The sequence below is a fragment of the Quercus suber genome, unplaced genomic scaffold, assembly GCF_002906115.3.
Source record: "Quercus suber isolate HL8 unplaced genomic scaffold, Cork oak 2.0 scaffold_420, whole genome shotgun sequence".
Taxonomy (NCBI): domain Eukaryota; kingdom Viridiplantae; phylum Streptophyta; class Magnoliopsida; order Fagales; family Fagaceae; genus Quercus; species Quercus suber.
The window spans coordinates 488,047-505,896 of record NW_027069871.1 but is presented as its reverse complement, the minus strand read 5'-3'; the positions used below and the strand labels follow the sequence as shown (position 1 = coordinate 505,896).

The 17,850-nt window shown below is 36.5% G+C and overlaps 1 protein-coding gene across 1 annotated transcript; it reads left to right on the top strand.

Moving 5' to 3' along the window:
- Positions 1-6,682: 6,682 nt before the first annotated feature.
- Positions 6,683-8,551, top strand: LOC112022540 (tropinone reductase homolog At2g29330). Its single transcript, XM_024055151.2, has 5 exons — positions 6,683-6,856; positions 7,144-7,351; positions 7,601-7,817; positions 7,902-8,008; positions 8,151-8,551. The coding sequence occupies exons 1-5, from the start codon at positions 6,780-6,782 to the stop codon at positions 8,331-8,333; spliced, it is 792 nt and encodes a 263-aa protein (XP_023910919.1). The 5' UTR covers positions 6,683-6,779; the 3' UTR covers positions 8,334-8,551.
- Positions 8,552-17,850: the final 9,299 nt, after the last annotated feature.

The following is a 17,850-nucleotide window of genomic DNA, read 5'->3' as shown; positions in this document are numbered from 1 at the left end:
CATGTAAGGGTAATGAGTGAGAGAGTGTAAAGAAATGCTTAAGATTGTGCATGGATGCAAGGCTTCGCGGCTGGGACTTGCGGGTGACTCGCGACTGGCAAGCCGCCAAATGCAACACACGAGTGAAGCATGCGAGAAGATGAACAGTCGCGCCAGCTAGAGCACTATTGGACAAAAAGTCCAGCTTGGCCGTTCTGTTATCTCGCAGCTTGAACTCACGACTCAGCCAAGTCGCGAGGCCAAGCCGCCAACCAGCTTTGTTTTGAAAAACCTGACTCTTCGCATTCCTATCTCACCTTAGTATAAATACCCCTTAAACCCACGAAATGTAGAGAGCTTCCAAAGAGAAACCCTAGAGAAAAACAAGATTGATTCATCCATAATCTTCACATAGAGACTCTTCAAATTCCTCTAATCTCACCCTCTCTATTGATACATCCTTGAGAGGTTCTTGACCAAATCCTTTTCTCATCGTACCCACGTCTATGAAAAGGTCTTTTGGTGCTAAGGGAAGCAGTTTGGAAGGGACCAATGAGTATTGGTTGATGCTATGGTTTATAGCGGAATCTGGCAAGCTAGAAAAACAAAGGTTCGGCATAACCTCGTTGGAGCAAGAAGCTTGAAAGGCTTAGGTACCTGGGTAGATTAGGCTTGGAGGGTTTATTGTTGTTCTTGTATCCCAACTTCATTTTTTGGTAAATTATTGACTACTTGGAGGGTGGCGGAGAGGTTTTATGCCAAGGGCTTCGGTTTCCTCTTCGATAACACATCGTTGTGTTGTCCTTGTGTTTGCATCTCTCTTCCCTTAATCTTTACCATTTAATTTCTATTGTGGATGTGATTTTAATTGGTTTAGATTGTTTATCAATTCTGATATAAGTTTGTTATCATTTTCCGCACATACATTGTTTAATATAAAGCTTCAATTGGTATTTTGTTGTTTGGGGGTCTAAACGTTCATAGTGTTTTCAATGCTATTTGAACTTTCAATAGTCTCATTATCAATACTGCAAATTATATCTTTTTCAAAATTTTAGTTTCATAAAAATTTTCTTAGGCTACTGCTACAACTCTCACTAAACAAATTAACATGATCACATATTTTGAAAATTTAAATGTTAAATTGTATGTTCTTTATATTCCTAAAATACATGTCAAATTTCATGTCAATCAGAAATTATTTATTATTTATTTTTATTTTTTATGTATAATTTTAGACCAAAAAAAAATTGAAATTTAAAGATTTGAGTGATGACATATCTATTGATATTTGATCTTTTTGAAAATTTTCAAGTATGGAGGATTTAAGAAAAAAATATAACCCAATGGTGAATTTACCAAAATTCACATCTAATAAAAAAAGATTGAGTGAAGTTATAGTTTTAATCTACAACCAAGTTTGTTGCTAAATTTTGTCCAAAGTATAATTATGTTGAGCCTAAAAAAATTTAGGGTGGTCCCAAATTTTTTTTTTTTAAGGATAAAAAATCATAAAATTTTTAAAATTTACATATAATAATTAAGTTTTTTCCAAGTTCAAGGTGGTCCTGTGACCACCTTGCACTCTACATGGAGCCGCCAATGTGTGTATATTCCATGGGCAATTACTAACACCCTGAAATTTTGGTAGTTAGTTTTTCTCTTTCTGCTACTGATATATAGATATAGGATCTTGTACCATATTAATTAATTCAATACAATCTAGAAGTTTCTCAATCTTTCTCTCTAGTTTTCTCTCTAGCTTTCAAGCTTTCCTCTCAGGTTTACAAATCTTACATGGTATCATAGCTTGAGCTTCTTTCAATGGCGTCCAACACTAAATCAACCTCCTTCGCTCTTCAGCATGAGCTTTCATCTATGGAAGATCCTCGAAGTCCATTTTTTTTTGCATCACAGTGAAACACCTAGTGCAATTTTGGTTTCTCAACCTTTGACAAGGGATAATTACCCTACTTGGGTTAAGGCTATAAGAATGGCCTCGTACACAAAGAGCAAGCTCGGATTTGTTGATGGAAGCATCAATGCTTCAGTGGCAGTCACTCCACATGAGAAGCAAGCCTGGTCAAAATGAAATTCAACGATTTCCTCTTGGATCTTGAATTTTGTTTCACCTCATATCACTGCTAGTATGATTTACAGAGGCACATCATTTGAGGTGTGGAATGCACTCAAGAATCGTTCTTCTCAAGCTAATGGACCGAGAATTTCACAGCTTCAAAAGCAAATTTCCACTATGATGCAAGGAGATTCAACAGTGACGAAATTTTTCACAGGTCTTCAAGCTTCATGGGATCAATTGCTAAATTTTAGGCCTTTACCATGTTACACTTATGGAAAATGCACTTGTGGTGTGAATGACAAGATCGTTAATTTTCAGCATCAAGATTCACTAATGCAGTTTCTCAATGGACTGAATGATTCCTATTAATAAGTGAGAACTCAGATTCTCATGATGGAGCTTATTCCTTCAATTGATAAGGCTTTCTCATTGGTGATTCAAGTGGAAAGGCAGAGATCTTTGGGATTCAACATAACTCCATCAGTTGAAACTACTGCTCTTGCTGTGAAGAATCAAGGATTCAATCAAAGTCCTGGTTTTTCAGGCAACAATGGCAACAATTCCAAAGGAAACACTAGGAAGGGAAGGTCTTTGTGCAGTCATTGTGGCAAGCTTGGTCACATTATGGAGAAATGCTATAAGCTGGTTGGTTATCCACCAGACTACAAGCAAAAAGGAAGGACTGCAATGGAAAATCATATCAATGTTGAGGGTGATCAATGCCAATCTAAAGTTGTAAAACAGAACAATTCCTTTCCTTTTACTTCTAAGTAGTGTCGACAACTGATTTCCATGCTGAATTCCCAAGCCTTTTCATCTGGTTTTAATGATAGTATGCATTCAGCTAACTTTGTCATCAATCCTAATGCACTCTCGAGTATTTCTTGTGATTTCCTCTAAGATTCCATGTTTCTGAATATGCAACATTTTTTATTTGCTATTAATCCTGCAAATAAGACTACTTTTGATAGTGAAACTTGGGTTCTTGACACTGGGGCTACAAATCATATCATTCATTCCATCACCTTGTTCACTAAAATCACTATTTCTATTTCTACCTTTGTCCAATTGCCTAATGTTGAAAGAGTTTCTATTACACATATAGGAACAATTCAAGTAACATCCACTTTAGTTCTTGAAAATGTCCTATGTGTTCCTTCTTTCTTATTCAACTTGATTTCTATGAGTAAATTTTTTAAATCCCTATTATGTTGCCTAGTTTTTCTTTCCAATTCTTGTTTCATATAGGAGCTTTCTTGTTTGAACACAATTGGAGTGGGTAAATTGCACGGCAACCTTTACTTGCTGCAAGCTTCAACAGATTGCAAAACTATTTCAGAAGCTTCTTCCATTCTGTAGTCAATTTTTAGTTCATTTGTTCATTATGTTTATAATATTCTTACTGTTTCTAAGCCATACCTTTGGCATCTTAGACTTGGACATGTATCTAATAATAAGCTCAATTCTTTGCACAATGCTTTTCCTAATGTAATTCAGTTTTATAACAATAAAGATTGCATTCTCTGCCCTATTGCTAAGCAAAAGAAACTTCCTTTTCATTCCTTTAATCATTTGTCTGATCATCCTTTTGATGTTATGCATTGTGATGTCTAGGGTTCATTTGCTAAGTCTACTCAGGAAGGCTTTAAGTATTTCCTCACTATTATGGATGATGCCACTAGGTCAACTGGGGTCTACCTGATGAAATCTAAATCAAACACTAGATCATTTCTGATTTCCTTTTACAATATGGTATGTACTCAGTTTCACACCAAGATCAAGGTTTTTAGGATTGACAATGCTCCTGAATTTTTCTTAAAAGATTTTTATGTTGTTAATGGTATTATTCGTCAGCATTCATGTGTTGCCACTCCACAACAAAATTCAGTTGTGGAGAGGGAACACCAACACATTTTGAGCATAGCTAGAGCATTGAAATTTCAGTCTAATATACCTCTTTATCTATGGGGTGAATGTGTTCTTACTTCTGTACACATCATCAATTGATTACCTTCTCCCATTTTGCAATACAAATCTCCTTTTGAGAAGCTTTATAGAAAACCTCCAACCTATAATCATTTAAGTGTTTTTGGTTTTCTCTGTTTTTCTTCCACTTTAGTTCATAACAGGTCTAAATTTGATCCTAGGTCTGTTCAATGTGTTTTTCTTAGATATCCTTTTAGGGTTAAGGGTTATAAACTCCTTAATCTAAATTGAAAAAGAGTTTTTGTTTCAATGGATATGATTTTTTATGAAACTTTTTTTCCCTTTATTTCTTCTTCTTATTCTTCCTCACCTCATTCAGATATCTCTTTATCTCACCTTTTTCCCCCATATGGCATCACCCCTTGACCCTTTGGTTCCTTTTCAATCTCCAGCAGTTGAACAAGTTCCTACAGTTGATCATGTTCCTGTAGTTGAACGGGTTCTTGCATTTGAACAGGTTCCTACACTTGAACCTATTCCTACATTTGAATAAGTTCCTGCTATTGAACAAGCTCCTGTAGTTGAACATGTTCCTATTGTTCTTGAGCTCATTCCCATAACAGATTCTTCTATTCCATCTGCAGAACTATCTACAAAAAATCCTATACCTCCAACCAATACTGATGTTGTTCCTATTCCTCAAAAACCTCCTTTAAGAAGATCATAGAGATCTTCCAAACCCCCTTCTTATATGCAATCATATAAATGCAATTTTATAGTTTGTGATCAGTTTGCCCACTTCACTCAGTCCATCAAGTCAAGTTCTTCAACTTCATTAGGTACCAAATATCCTTTGTCTGACTATCTTGATTCATCCAAATAATCACCTTCATATGCCCATTTTTGCTTTTCCATTACTAACATTTTTGAGCTCAAGTCCTATCATAAGGCTATCAAAGACCCTAAGTGGTAGGAGGCAATGGATGCTGAGATAACTACTTTGGAGTCTAACCACACTTGGACCCTCATTTCTTTACCTCCAACTAAGAAGGCCATTGGTTGTAAATGGGTGTATAGGGTGAAGTACAAATCAGATGGCTCTGTTGAAAGATATAAGGCCAAGTTGGTTGCTTAGGGTTTTACACAGCAAGAGGGTCTTGATTTTACAGAGAATTTTTCCTCGGTTGCCAAGATGACTAATGTCAAAACTTTGCTCGCCATTTCTATAGTGAGAGGTTGGCACTTGACTCAGCTTGATGTCAACAATGTCTTTCTCAATGGCAATCTTCATGAAGATGTTTACATGCAGCTTCCTCTAGACTTTCACAGCAAAGGGGAGTTGGTTTGCAAGCTCAACAAGTCCTTATATGGACTCAAGCAAGCTTCAAGGCAATGGTATTCAAAATTTTCAACCACTATTTTGAAGCATGGTTTTAGGCAATCCAGGTCAGATCACTCTTTATTCACCAAGAAGTTCTAGAATTCATTCATAGCTTTGCTAGTCTATGTTGATGACATTCTCATTGTAAGCAATGATTTTAAGGTTGTTGAAGAACTTAAAGTGTTTTTAGACTAGCAGTTCAAGCTCAATGATCTTGGAGATTTAAAGTACTTCCTTGGTCTTGACGTAGCTACTTCAGATAAGAGAATAACCTTATGTCAAAGAAAGTATGCACTAGAGGTGCTGAAGGATGCAAGGATGATAGCTTGTGAGCCTAGCAAAGTTCCAATGGAACAAAATCTAAAACTGAGTAAATTTCATGGAGAACTACTACCTGATCCAAGGGTTTATAGAAGACTGGTTGGTAGATTGCTATACCTTACTATTACCAAACCTGACATAACATAGTCAGTGCATAAACTTAGCCAATTTATGTATAAGCCCAAAAAAACCCCATTTAGATGCAGCCTATAAAGTTTTGCAATATATCAAATGCTATCCTGGTCAAGGGATTTTGCTATCTTCCACATTAGATTTTCATTTGAAAGCCTTTACAGATGCTGAATGGGCAGCATGTATTGACACCAAAAGATCAACTACTGATTGCTGTGTTTTCTTGGGAGAGTCTTTGATTTCATGGAAGTCTAAAAAGCAATCCATAGTCTCTAGATCATCTGCAGAGACAGAATACAGAGCTATGGTTGTGACTATGTGTGAAATTACTTGGCTATTAGCATTATTGAAGGATCTTGAAGTCTATCATCCACAACTAGCATTGCTTTTCTGTGATAATCAAGCAGCAATGTATATTGGAGAGAACTCTGCATTCCATGAAAGAACTAAATATATCGAGGTAGACTGTCATTTGGTTAGAGATAAGATACAAGACAAAGTGATCAAGTTATTTTATACTCCTACATATAAACAATTGGCAGACTTGCTTACAAAAGCACTCAGTGCTCGACAGCTTGCTACTTTACTTACCAAGATGAGCATCATTAACATTCACAGTTCTAGCTCTCACCTTGAGGGGGAGTGTGAAAATGCTCGAGATCAGAAGAAGAAAAAGAAGCAAATGCAAAAGTAGCAAGTTAAACGACAGAAAAGATGGTTAAACTACAAGTAGTCTAGATAAGGCTGATAAGCTATTCTTTATCTGTCGTAAATAACACACGTGTATATGACACGTGCAGTTAACTCCCTGATATTTTGGTGGTTTGTTTTTCTCTCTGTTACTGATATATTAGATGTAGGATCTTGTACAGTCTTATTCAATTCAATACAATCTAGAAGTTCCTCAATCTTTCTCTCTAGCTTTCAAGCTTTCCTCTCTAGGTTTACAAATCTTACATAATGGCTCAGCCCGATAACAGTAGATGGTCTCTTCAGGGCATGACCGCTCTTGTTACCGGTGGAAGCAAAGGAATAGGGTCCCTACTTTCTTTCCCTTTTGTGTTCCCTTTGTTGCTATTGTTTTTAACTAGAAAGCTTCATCAATAACTTATTCTTACTACTTATTCTCGCTAATATTTTCAATCATAATACTTTCATGCTAGTAGCTCTCCTTTATGCAGGATAGTATGATATGTATCGTCAGTTCAATTATATTAAGTGATTCACCTCATAATAGTATATTCATTCAAAAGAAGCTTAAGCAATGTTCTCAATGCGTTGATTCGCTAAAACAATTGATCCCCTTTTATTATTTTGTGATTAGGCATGCTATTGTGGAGGAACTAGCAGGTTTTGGAGCAACTGTGCATACATGCTCTCGAAACAAAGTCGACCTTAATGAGTGTTTAAGCGAATGGGAAAAGAAGGGTCTCGAAGTCACTGGTTCAGTGTGCGATGTATCCTCTAGAGCTGAAAGAGAGAATCTAATTAGCACTGCCTCTAATCTCTTTAATGGGAAACTGAACATCCTTGTAAGTCAGTCCTTGGTTATGCTTATTTTTTGGTTAATCCCTCCCTTTTGATTAAGGTTGTATTTTAGCCCATATTTTTATTTGTGTATTTGCATAACTATTTTGAAATAGTGATGCAAATAAGCTTTTAAAAAACAAATCATCCAGAAATTTATTTATTATGTCAATTTATTAATAACACTAGCTTTTACTAGCATTTTTTATATATTTCCTAATTGGTGCTGTTGTTCAATAATTGCATGGATATAGATAAACAATGTTGGGACAAACAAAACAAAACCGACCTTGGAGTATACGGCCCAAGATTTCTCATTTATCATGGCCACAAATTTTGACTCAGCTTATCACTTGAGCCAACTTGCCTATCCTCTATTGAAAGCTTCGTCAGCAGGAAGCATTGTCTTTGTGTCTTCAGTTTGTGGGGTCGTATCAGTCAGTGTGGGCTCCATATACGGGGCAAGTAAAGGTAACTTAAGCTTGTCTCATCATTTTTTGGATCATATTATTACTACTTTGAGCTACAATAGTGAAGGTCTTTATAAGTATGCAGGGGCAATGAATCAGCTGACAAAAAATTTGGCATGCGAGTGGGCAAAGGATAATATAAGGACCAATTGTGTTGCACCTTGGTACATCAAGACCCCTTTAGCCCAACCTGTAATGACCTTTTCATCACACCCTAGTGCTTTAATTTTTTTTTAAAAATATACGGTAGAATTTTAACCTATGAACGGATCGAAATTAATTACTAGCTTATTAAATTATGTCATAATTATTATTTTCTTTTTTTTTATTATAGTATTTGGATGATGAAAACTTTTTCAATGCTGTTATCTCTCGAACACCTATGGGACGCGTTGGAGAGCCCAAAGAGGTGTCTTCCTTGGTAGCATTCCTATGCCTACCAGCGGCCTCGTACATAACCGGGCAGACTATATGTGTTGATGGAGGTATGACGGTGAATGGCTTCATGTTCCCATAAGCATATATGGTTCAAAATTAGCGCAAACAAATGCCAGTTTCTGCACTTTGTAGTATTGCATAATAAGGCAATTTCAGTTTGATCTCTTTTGCGTGTCCCTAATTAGTTTTGTTACATTATGATGTGTGCATGTAATCACCAATAAACTATTATACTATTGCGTGCATAGATATGAGTCTTTTGGCAAGTGAAATTGATTTATTTCATGTTTTAGTTTATATTGAAGGGTGGTTATTTTTGTGATCATAACACATAGCACTCTACTACTGGTTGGACCATTTGATTTGGATTCATGAGAGGAATCTTAGGTTGCGTTTGGAATTTGAGAAAAACTTAGCCTATTTTTCTTTTTAGCTTATTTTTGCTCTTAAAGTGGCTCCCATTTCACTGTTAAGTGGGTCACATTGCTCTAAAAGTCAAGTTTTAGCTTTTTTCTACGTACTTTTATCAAAATAAGCAATCTTCAGTTTTCAGTTTTTTGTTTCAGCAAAATAAGCGGCTTCCAAACGAACCCAAAATCTTAAATCTCTTTCTTGTCAAGTGCTTCAAGTAGGTTACCATTTTGTTCTCTAACAAAACTCTGGTTGGTATTAGTGAATGATAATCATGGTTAAGCAATGTAGAGAAAGTAACATGAAAAACCATTGTTTTTTTCTTTTTACACTAAAAGCTGAAGATTACTATTAGCTTTGAGATGGGTATTTGAAGAACAAATCCAATATTGGGAATTAGTCTTTGTCTGGCCCTTTTTTCACTTAGCAGACGGCCTTAACTTGGCCTTGAGTATTCGTGTAATTCTAATTTCAAGCTTTACTTTTTGAGTGGCCGAAACCCATTTCTTCTAACCTATAAGTGATTTGGCCTTTGGCAGTTTTTTGGATCCAAATAAGTGAAGTTTATTTTTTTAGGCTTGTTGTGATAAGCTAAAAAAATAAAAAAACAAACAAACAAGCATATAAATTTATATCAGCCTAAAGCTGCGTACATGACATGTTATTTTAAATTTTAGATGAGTTTTTTTTTTTTGGAAGCCGAAACCAAACAATTTTCATTAATTTAGAATACAAGAATCTAAATACAAAGCATCCATCACTGGTGGAGGATCCTCCTCCTTCCATATAATTTCATTGTCAATTAATCTAGCAAATCTAGCCAAAGCATGAGCAACACTATTTGCACTGCGCCTAACACAATTAGTCGAAATGGATCTAAAACTTACAGCCAAGCACCAGATATCTTCATATATTAATCCAAGTCACGAGAGATTTGGTTGAGCCTAAGAAATCATCTTCATCACCATAGCATTATTACCTTCCAGAATTATCTCCGTGAAGCCAGCATCGATAGCAAACTCAAGAGCTTTACGACATGCCATCACTTCCACCTCTTCACAATCTCTCACAGCGCACCTGTCATAGCTATAGCAGCCATGACTTCGCCCTTTTCATTCCGAATCACAACTCCATAACCCGATGCAGCTCCATCATCAAAACAAGCACCATCGAAGTTGAGCTTGAAAAAAGATCCCTATGGAGGCTGCCATTTCTACTGCGCTGGAACATGGATCGGAGCTGGCACACTCAAATGGTCTTGTGCTTCCATATACTCCCTCAAATAATCCACTGCACGCTAGGCCAACCTTGAAGGATGCAGGAATGCACCTCCATGCATGACTTTGTTACGCTGATGCCATATCTGTCAACAAATAACCCAAAACAAATTCCATTCCTCCGAAGAAAGCTTCAGCATGAGACCTCTGACCAACTGCAAAAAATCGTCCTGCTCAGTAAATGATTTTTGAAATCTACCTAAACTCCCAACCCAAACATCCTGTGCCACCCCACAACTCCAAAGCACATGCAAAACCGATTCGGCCTCTTTTTGACAGAAGCAACATCTTGCGGTCTCCACCACCATTCTTCGAACAAGATTGTCTTGTGTGGGCAAAATATTAAGACATGCTCTCCAGGAAAAAAATTTGATCTTATTTGGAACAGTTGCTTTCCAAAGTTGTGACCATAGTGACTCATATGTTCTTTGCTCTGAAGACTTCCCAACATTAAACTCTTCCTCCCTTAACTGTTTTGCCACAAAATACCCAGACCTTACTGTATAGCTGCCCCTTTGAAAAATACCATACCAACACATCTTGCACAGCCCGCCTACTCAAAAGGACTTGAAGCATAGCTTCAACATCAAACTGATGGAATAGGGCCATGATTCTTTCTTTATCCCACTGATGATTCTGCCAATCAACTAAATCCGAGACCCTCCACTCCCAAATCTCCTCCTCAGGCTGGAAAAGAATTTTTTTTGTTTGCTGGTTTGGCAGCCAGCAATCCTTTAGAACACAAATTGAAGCCCCATTACCCACTCTCCAAAAGCATCCTTTCCTCAAAATTGGTTGAGCCACTAACAAACTCTTCCATACATAGGAATATTTTGGCAATCAATCGCCTCAAGAAAATCACACCACGGAAAATATTTTGCTTTAAAACAACTATATAGTAGAGAGCTTTTATCCTGCAACAATCTCCAACCTTGTTTTGCTAGCATGGCTAAATTAAATGATCTTAAATCTCTAAAACTCATTCCACCCTCTTCCTTTGACAACGTTAAAAAACTCCAATTTTCCCAATGTATTTTCCTTTCCTCCCCAATTTGTCCCCACCAAAATCTAGCACACATAATGTCCAATTCATCACATAATTTCTCAAGCAACTGAAAAACCCCCATTGTATACGTGGGGATGAATTGAGCCACTGCTTTTATAAGAACCTCCATGCCAGCCCTGGAAAGCAACTTCCCCTTCCAACCTTGCATCTTTCTCCAAACCCATTCCTTTAGGAAAGTAAAAGTATCATATTTTCTTCTTCCTATCAGAGTAGGCAGCCCCAAATAAGCATCAAATTTCTCCACTTCCTTTACCTTTAGTTTGTCAATTATCCATGCTTTCTGCTCCACAGACACATTGCTACTGAAATAGGCAGAGGACTTCTCAAGGTTTATGCATTAGCCCGAAGCTTCATCATATAGCTGTAGGGTATCAGAAACCACCTGCACTTCATCTTTATTAGCTTGACAAAAAATCAAAGAATCATCAGCAAAAAGCAGATTCATAATAGATGGAGCACTTCTACATACTGCCACTCCATGCAACCTCCCTTCAATCTCTGCTTTAGCAATGAGCGAAGTAAAACCTTCAGCACATATCAAAAATAGATAAGGGGACATAGGATCTCCTTGGTGAATACCCCTAGAAGGAGTTATAGAGACACAACTCATAACCCTATCCACCCAAACCTCCGGAAACCCCAATTTAATCATCATGCCTTTAAGGAAGCCCCATTCCATCCTGTCATAGGCCTTACTGACATCTAGTTTAAGAGCTAAAGCCCCCTTCTTACCCTTCTTTCTAATATGCATGGCATGCAAAGTCTCATAGGCTACTAGCACATTATCAGTAATAAGGCGTCTAGGTATAAAAGCACTCTAAGTAGGAGAGATTAACTGTGGCAAGATCAGCTTCAACTTGTTCGCTAAAACTTTTGAAATAATTTTATATATCACATTACATAGGCTAATAGGTCTGCCATTTTCTCCAGTTTCTTTACTTTAGGAATCAAAACTATATGAGTATAATTAATATCAGGCGCCATATGACCAGTATGTAAAAAATCTAACCCAGCATCAGTCACCTCATTACCAACAATATAGCCAAAATTTTTGATAGAAGAGTGCATTCATACCATCAGGTCCAGGAGCGTTTATTGGTCCCATTTGGAACAACGCTACTGTAACTTATTCACTGCTATATGGCTTGGACAACACCTCCAACATATCATCAGTTATTTTTCGATTAACTGCGTTAAGGCATTCCTTCATTCTGTCACAACTGCTTGCTTTAAAAATATCCATGAAATAATCAGAAGCCACATCCGCAACATCATCCACCTCCTCCACCCAACCCCCATTAGCATTCTTGATTCCCTCAATAAAATTCCTTCGCCTTCGTTGGGAGGCCTTGGAGTGAAAGAATTTAGTATTTCTATCTCCATACTTTAACCATAACACTCGGGACCTCTGATGCCAAAAAATATCTTGCTTAAGCAATAAATCATCTAACTGTTTACTCAGTAAAAGAAATTCATTTCAACTTTTTTACTATTTATCTTGACCTTGACCAACCATAGAGAACCCTTTTTGTCTTCTGGATAACCAACTGGACTTTCATACATTATCTTTACATGTGGTATTTACTCAATGAGTCTTACTTGTGTCTTGTACTTGAGAAGCTCCTGTAATCTAAACTTGCACCTTGAAAGCATCACAAAGATGAGGATCTTTGAGAGGCATATTAAAGTTTGGAAAGAGTGTGACAAAAACTTTTCCCTCATTTACAGTGGTCTAGACAATTCCTATGACCACAAAGTGATATTCCAAAAATCTTGAGTTAAGGAGTGAAATCCTAGAGATTGCAGGGAGTCCTTTTCTTCTATGGAAAGTTAGTGCTAATCTTATAGCACCAAAATGAAGATGTGTGTACCCTTGTTTTTGCCATGGAATTACAAACTCTCTGGAAAGGGCAAGGGTGATGAAGTTTTCATTTTCACTTGCTGGGATATTGAATTGATCGAACTTGGAAGCCTAGACATATTCTTTTACGATAGAAGGATGAGAAGGACCAATAAATTTTTTTTATAGTTTTTTTGAATGAAGGTTGGGGTTTATTAAACATAGTGTAAGGATTTATAATGAGGAAGTCAGTAATAGGAATTTTACTATCTTCAAGTACATGAGAGATTTCATACGAGTAGTCTAATTTGTTTGCAATAGATGTATGGAGGGAAAGGTCAAAAAAGGGTTTAGGGGTAAATGTATCTATACATATGCATGTGTTACATGCTATTTTTTTTAAGAATTTGACTAATTATTTATATTTTTATAATAAAAATTGTGTTTAATTTTAAATGTATCAATGCGTTTGCATGGGTTAAATGCTAGTAATTATAATATATAACCGTGAGTAACTCAGCGTGTGCAATAATAATTAGCATTTTAAATTTGAGTAATGCCACGCTCATAATATTTTCACAATAATTTCACAAAAGATTTATGTGGCAAGTTGTTACTAGTTATAATCAAAGCTCACTACTGAAATTACACTTTTGTCTATCAATTACAACTAGTAATTAACAACTTATCATTAAAAATTTATTGTGAAAATGTTGTAGATACCATTTCACTTTGGATTTAAGTGATTTTCTTTTTATACAAGTATATGGATGAGATGACATTCTATGATATGTGGCATAAAATGGTGATCTGTGGAGGCCTATCCAACCCTTTTTTTTTTTACAAGATAGAATTTTACTCTAATCTAATTTAAGTGTACATGTGTATGAACCTCTCTCTTAGAGACTTGAACCATAGTCCTTGCCTCCCACACTCTACAAGCACTTATACTTGTGGAATGACTATTGCATCAAGAGTATGTGATGGTAGGCCTATCTAACCTTTAATGGTGAGACTACTACCAAATATGGACGAGGACGGCCCTTCTGAGAAACAAAAGCAAAACATTAGTCAATCATAAAATGAAACTTTTAAAATGTGAAGGGCGAAAAGTATATTTTATTATATTTATTATTAGGATAATTACGGCTTAACTTTTGTTGTTGATCAAAAGACTGACTCAATAAATTATTCAGTTCTTCTAGAGGATCATTTCAACGATGCCTAATGCTGCCCACGTATCTAATAATATGATCATGTCGACTCGTGTTCTACAAGATTAGACCATACCCTAAAATTTTGACGCCCAGGTGGATATTGTTGGGTCCAAGATTCACTTTGGTAAATTAGTACGAATTCTACTCACTTTTACTTAGTTGAACAATCACTGAAATGGGGACCCACAAGTGTGCTGTATGCTACTTAATTTGGTAGTGATATTGGGACCCGGTGAGGCATTTTGGTCTACGGATCTACCAAGGGGAGGGCTAGCTTGGACTAATGACATTGAAATTGACAAGAAACTCAAGAAAGTGATTATTTTTACTATAGAAAATAATGAAAAACTGATTTTTTTTTTTTTTAAGCTAAACATAATGAAATTTTCTTCTCCCTGCCATATAAAACAAAGGTGACCAAACAAAAAATAGCAACCTCATTAGATGGAAACCACCTCCTCTAGATTTCTTCAAACTTAACACCAATGGATTTGCTTGTAGTAACCCTAGCAAGGCCGCTACTGGCAGACTTATTAGAGACTATAGAGGGGCATGGATTGGCAGCAGAATTATGGGGACTCAGAGATGGACTTACCCTTGCAAACTACCTCAAATTTACAAGCTCCATATAGAGCTCACATCTCACTGTACCTTGATTGATGACTCTCACCCTTGTAGTGCTCTAATTTCTGGCTACTAGTCCCTCCTCTAGCTTTTTGATGAAGCTCACTTAGTCGTGTTCACCGCGAAGGAAACTTAATTAGTGATCATTTTGTGTTATATTTAATCCTCATTCTTGTATTTTGTATTAGCTTTTAGATGATGCTTGGGGTGTTGCATACCCTAGACTTTGTACTATTTAAATTTTAGTTAATCTAGGGTTTGTTTGGATACCGCTTATTGTTGAAAATTAAAAACTTACTGCTAAAAACACTATAGTAAAATAATTTTTAATTGTGTGAATAGTGCCGTAGGACCCAATTTTAAAGTTATATTTACAAATTCTGTACTTGTGGGTACAGTGCATAGGACCCATAGACACACAACGCAAGGGGAAAAACGCTATCCAAAGTCACACCTAATCTTTCATTTTCACAAAAAAAAAAGAAAAAAGAAAAAAAAAAAACAGTTATTATAGAATGAATAGATGTTGTCAGTTCAAATCCTATCACTACAAAATAATTGGCCTATGGCCGCGGTTTAAAAACACGGCTACAGGTCACAAAAACGTGGCCATAGCCCCATTTGGCCTATAGCCGCGTTTCTGAATGCAACCTAAAACGCGTGACTATAGCCCTCAGAGGCTGTATGGCCGCGGCCTAAGTATATGTGCTATGGCCGCACTTTAAGCGTGGCTTAAGCACTAGCCCTACGGCCGCGTTTTAAACGCGGCCTAAGGATAACTCTTAGGCAGCGTTTAAAACGTGGCCGTAGGGCCATATGTGCGGCCGCGTTTAAACCGCGGCCACAAGTCCTCCCCTTAGGCCGCAGTTTGAACGCGGCCTAAGACCCAGCCCGAAATACCCAGTAAAATTCTATAGCCGCGTTTTTAAACGCGGCTATAGGATTTTTTTTTTTTTTTTTCATTTTCATTTTTTCTAGGCCAGCTGACGCATGCAAATACAAAACGCAACTATAAGTTTGTCAAACGCTACCAAAAAAACCTGTCACACACACAATTCAAAAATTTACTCCTGTCACACACAATTCAAAAATTTTCTCAAACCTGTCACAATTGTAATTATCAATCTCATAGGCATGAAGTTCAATACAACAACAACAAAATAGGCATACATGACTATCATCATCAAGTTCAATACAACACATGACTGTTTCTAACTTCCTATAGCTATCTCGGATGCTTCTAGGGTGCCTTGTCTACATTTGGGGCACTGCAAAAATGTAAAACATAACAGTCAATTACAAAAAAGCAAGTAGCATCCACAGTAGCATGGCTTCTTTTGCAGTACTATAAAAAGCACTCTAACAATGGATAAACTTTGGTTCAGAATGATGATAGTCTCACCCTTGGCAATTACCACTGTGAACTCAACAAAAGCAATACGAGTTGAATGATGATAGTCTCTCGGGAGCCTCGGCGTTGAACCTATGCAAGGAAATAATGTCCAAAAGACATATATAAGAGTTCAAGAAGAAAGTGCGTGAAACAAAGAAATAAATAAGAAACCGGTGCATAATGGCCCCTTAATTACATCAGAATTACAATAGATATTTCCAAAACTACCTTTTTGTCAATATTTGTACAATAAATATTCTTGAGCACATCTCCGTTCATCCTCAGACTAACATCATAATAACACAGGAAGCCACAAAACAGAAAAGAAATATATAATTAGAACTAGAATGGTCAGTTTCTAAAACTAAGAATAATTCATCATCTGAAGAGAGGCACTATAACCAGTTTCTCACCCTGGCAAAAAATGTTGGGTTGACTTGTGAAATTGTGTTTTGAAGGCAGAACTCTTACTAGGTAGTATCCTAGCACAGTACCTGACAGCCTCAACAACCTTTGGCCAAAAGATAGAAGACAATCATAACCAAATCCATCATTATATAATCAAAAAATGATACATGTGATCGAAATGAAACACTTACTACCTGGCCGCAACCAAGAACCAATGACACACACACTGCAAACAAAAACGTGTATCCTACTTGGTTCCTGAGAAAATGTCTACAAGAAAAAAATATTAAATTTCTTACACTCTATGTGTTACACTAACACAGCACAACACCTCAAAATTCCACTACCACAATAATTGTTTTTCACATTTCAGAAACCAAAACGTATGAAAATAAAAGACACATACTGTACCAACAATAGCAAAACGTTATTATCACTACTTATAATCCATTTTCTACACCACATACCTCTAAAAAGACAATAAAAACAAAAATACATACCCTTCTACTCATGAGTCCGTTGTCATTGCCAAAATTAGTCAGTACAACATTGTTAGCATATCCAACCCCACTATGGTGAGCACATTCTGCCAAAGTATCTTCACAATCCAATCCATATCACTCAACACAACCATTAGCATCAACCACCATAAACCACAGGACTTCACACCCATTGTGGCTTGACCCATTTCACTTGACTGACACGATTTACCATGAATGTCCCTGTTTCCTCTGACACTTTGCTCACATATTCTGTTTCAAATTCTCTCTTGACGATATACTACATTAGTAGTATTCTCAAAATTTTGACTAGCATTCTCACAACCGCCATGATCATCCACCACACTTTGTATCAAAATCAGTAAATTTTCTGATTTATCTATAATAATTATGTATATAACTAATCAGAGGACATAACCACAAAAAAAAAAAAAAAAAAAAAAAAACACAGTCAAAGATACAATTTTTTTATCAAAACCATCAAAATATAGCTCATGAAATAAGACATACCTGGCTTATCTACACATTTCCATTGAAATAAGACCAAACCCACCTCAGGATCGTTTACCTCAACTTTTCTCCTTTATTTCTTCTCCATATATATTATATATACATATAAATCTTTGTTTTACTGAGGATGTTTCTAAGAGAGAGATGAAATGGGTTAGTTACATGATTGCCTAAAACTACCTCAGCAATGTAACATCATATAAAATTTGAAATTGAGTAAGTGGCTTTGTAGAGCCATTTAGCAATTGGGTACCAAAAATACACTATAAGCTCATGGGAATTGATTTTGTCACATTAATTAGTTGGTACATAGGGGGCAAAACATTTCCTCGTAGAATACTGCATACATA